Source organism: Alosa sapidissima, chromosome 11 (assembly GCF_018492685.1).
Source record: "Alosa sapidissima isolate fAloSap1 chromosome 11, fAloSap1.pri, whole genome shotgun sequence".
NCBI classification, from domain to species: Eukaryota; Metazoa; Chordata; class Actinopteri; order Clupeiformes; family Clupeidae; genus Alosa; species Alosa sapidissima.
The window spans coordinates 36126680-36129179 of record NC_055967.1 but is presented as its reverse complement, the minus strand read 5'-3'; the positions used below and the strand labels follow the sequence as shown (position 1 = coordinate 36129179).

The window sequence follows — 2500 nt, the reverse complement described above, 5'->3', positions numbered from 1 at the left end:
TTCCTCTATTCTGCTCATGGTGGGTATCTTTGACTCCTCATGTGTTTCTCTGAGTTTGTGTTTGTGTTGATTGACTTTTCTGTGTGCCAGTGTATGTGTCTGTGTGTGTGTAGGTGTGTGTGTGTGTGTGTGTGTGTGTGTGTGTGTGTGTGTGTGTGTGTGTGTGTGTGTGTGTGTGTGTGTCTGTGTGCCTGTGTGTGTTTTTGCCAGTGACAGTTTGTATGTTATGCATGTGTGTGTGTGTGTGTGTGTGTGTGTGTGTGTGTGTGTGTGTGTGTGTGCGTGTGTGTGTGTGTGTGTGTGTAGAATGTTGTGTACATGCTTAGTTAGCACTCATGTGTTCCTGATGCACCTGCTCCCTGGGTTCTCCTAAGATTATGTGTGTGTGTTTGTGTGTGTGTGTGTATGTGTGTTCTCCAGATTGGGGTGACGTTTTCCGCCGTGACGGGAGTGATCTTGTACCGGGTGTGTGTGTTTGCCGTGATGTCCATGAATCCTGACCCAGAAGCCAAGGCCAATGTCCGTGTCACCGTGACGACCACAGCCGTGGTCATTAACCTCCTCATAGTTCTCGTACTGGATGAGATCTATGGAGCCATCGCAACCTGGATCACTGAGCTGGGTACAGTATGTGTGTGTGTGTGTGAGAGAGAGAGAGAGAGAGAGAGAGAGAGAGAGAGAGATAGAAGGACAATATTTCCTGTTATTCATTAGCAGTTATTTATGGACATTACTGAATATACCCATTACATGTTCAGAGGGATATTTGCATTGATGGAGATTCTGGCGACGTGCGTGTTTCTGTTTCTCAGAGATCCCAAAGACTGAGGCGGCGTTTGAGGAGCACCTCATCCTGAAGGCTTTCCTGCTCAAGAGTATGAACGCCTTCGCCCCTGTCTTTTATGTGGCCTTCTTCAAGGGCAGGTCAGCATCATCACTAGCCTACTACCGACACACACACACACACACACACACACACGCACGCACGCACGCACACACACACGCACACACACACACACACACACACCCTCTCTCTCTCTCTGGCCTTCTTCAAGGGCAGGTCAGCATCATAACTAACCCAATACCTACACACACACACACCCCTTCTCTCTCTCAAGGGCAGGTCAGCATCATAACTAACCTACTACCTACACACACATACCCCACCCCCCTCTGTAACCTTTGGCTCTTAAGCATCAGATCACCTGCCTATCCATCCACAGGGTCAGAATGTATCTCTACTTTTTTCAATTGTGTCATTTTCATTTTCTCTGAGATTTCTCTTTTGTTTTGCAATGCTTCAGGTTTGCTGGTCGACCAGGAGATTATGTTTACGTATTCAAAGACTTCCGTATGGAGGAGGTGAGTAATAGCCCCAAAGCTAACATTATACACAACATACAATGCTAAGGTTATAGACAACATACAATGCTAACGTTATAGACAACATACAATGCTAGCGTTATACACAACATACAATGCTAGCGTTGTACACAACATACAATGCTAACATTATACACAACATACAGTACAATGCTAACGTTATACACAACATACAATGCTAACATTATACACAACATACAATGTTGACATTATACACAACATACAATGCTGACCTTATACAGAACATACAATGCTAACACTATACACAACATACAATGCTAACATTATACACAACATACAATGCTAATATTATACACAACATACAGTACATAACCCTTTAGAGGGGACGATAAATGCAACATGGAAGATTCTAGTGACTTAGAGTCCATTTTGGTAACTACACCATAACCAGGCTACAACTATGGATTAGTGTACAGTTATATTTTTATGCATTGCATATATTCAGTTTGAATGGATACAGACAAAGTTTCATGTAGAGGCAAAAATTACAGGAAACTAGGGGACATTTAGATAATTCATCGATCATCAATCAACATATCAATAATACAATCAATATAACAATGTGGGCAGATAGTATAGCATCACCCATGACATTAGGCCTACAGTGCATATATAGCATCACCCATGACATTAGGCCCACAGTGCGTATAGCGTCCCACATGACATTAGGCCCACAGTGCGTATAGCATCCCACATGACATTAGGCCCACAGTGCGCATAGCGTCCAACATGACATTAGGCCCACAGTGCGCATAGCGTCCCACGTGACATTAGGCCCACAGTGCGTCTGTGGCAGGAGTCGGACGGCAGTGCTGAGCAGGTGGGATGGTAGTGTGTGTGTGGGGAGGAGAGACGGCAGTGCTGATGGTAGCGTGTGTGTGTGGGGAGGAGAGACGGAGTTTACATTGATTGCCCTATTCAGAAAATCACTCTGATTGGTTTAGATGGGTCAGCTTAGCCTCGGCTGATAAGCCAGGGCAGAGGGCTTACCAGTGTGTCTGTGTATATTTGTGTGTGTGTCTGTGTGTGTGTGTGTGTGTGTGTGCACATATTTGTGTGTATGTGTGTGTGTGTGTGTGTGTGTGTGTATGTGTAG

At 44.8% G+C, this 2500-nt stretch overlaps 1 protein-coding gene across 4 annotated transcripts in view; it reads left to right on the top strand.

The window, feature by feature from the left end:
• LOC121723519 (anoctamin-2) overlaps positions 1-2500 on the top strand; it is a 47425-nt gene that overhangs the window by 35687 nt on the left and 9238 nt on the right. For all 4 annotated transcript variants that reach the window (XM_042109267.1, XM_042109268.1, XM_042109266.1 and 1 more), the window contains 4 exons: positions 1-19; positions 421-622; positions 813-924; positions 1305-1362. The exon at positions 1-19 is cut by the window's left edge and continues 56 nt beyond it. In XM_042109267.1, the coding sequence (XP_041965201.1) occupies positions 1-19; positions 421-622; positions 813-924; positions 1305-1362 (391 nt within the window). The remainder of the gene's footprint in view (positions 20-420; positions 623-812; positions 925-1304; positions 1363-2500) is intronic.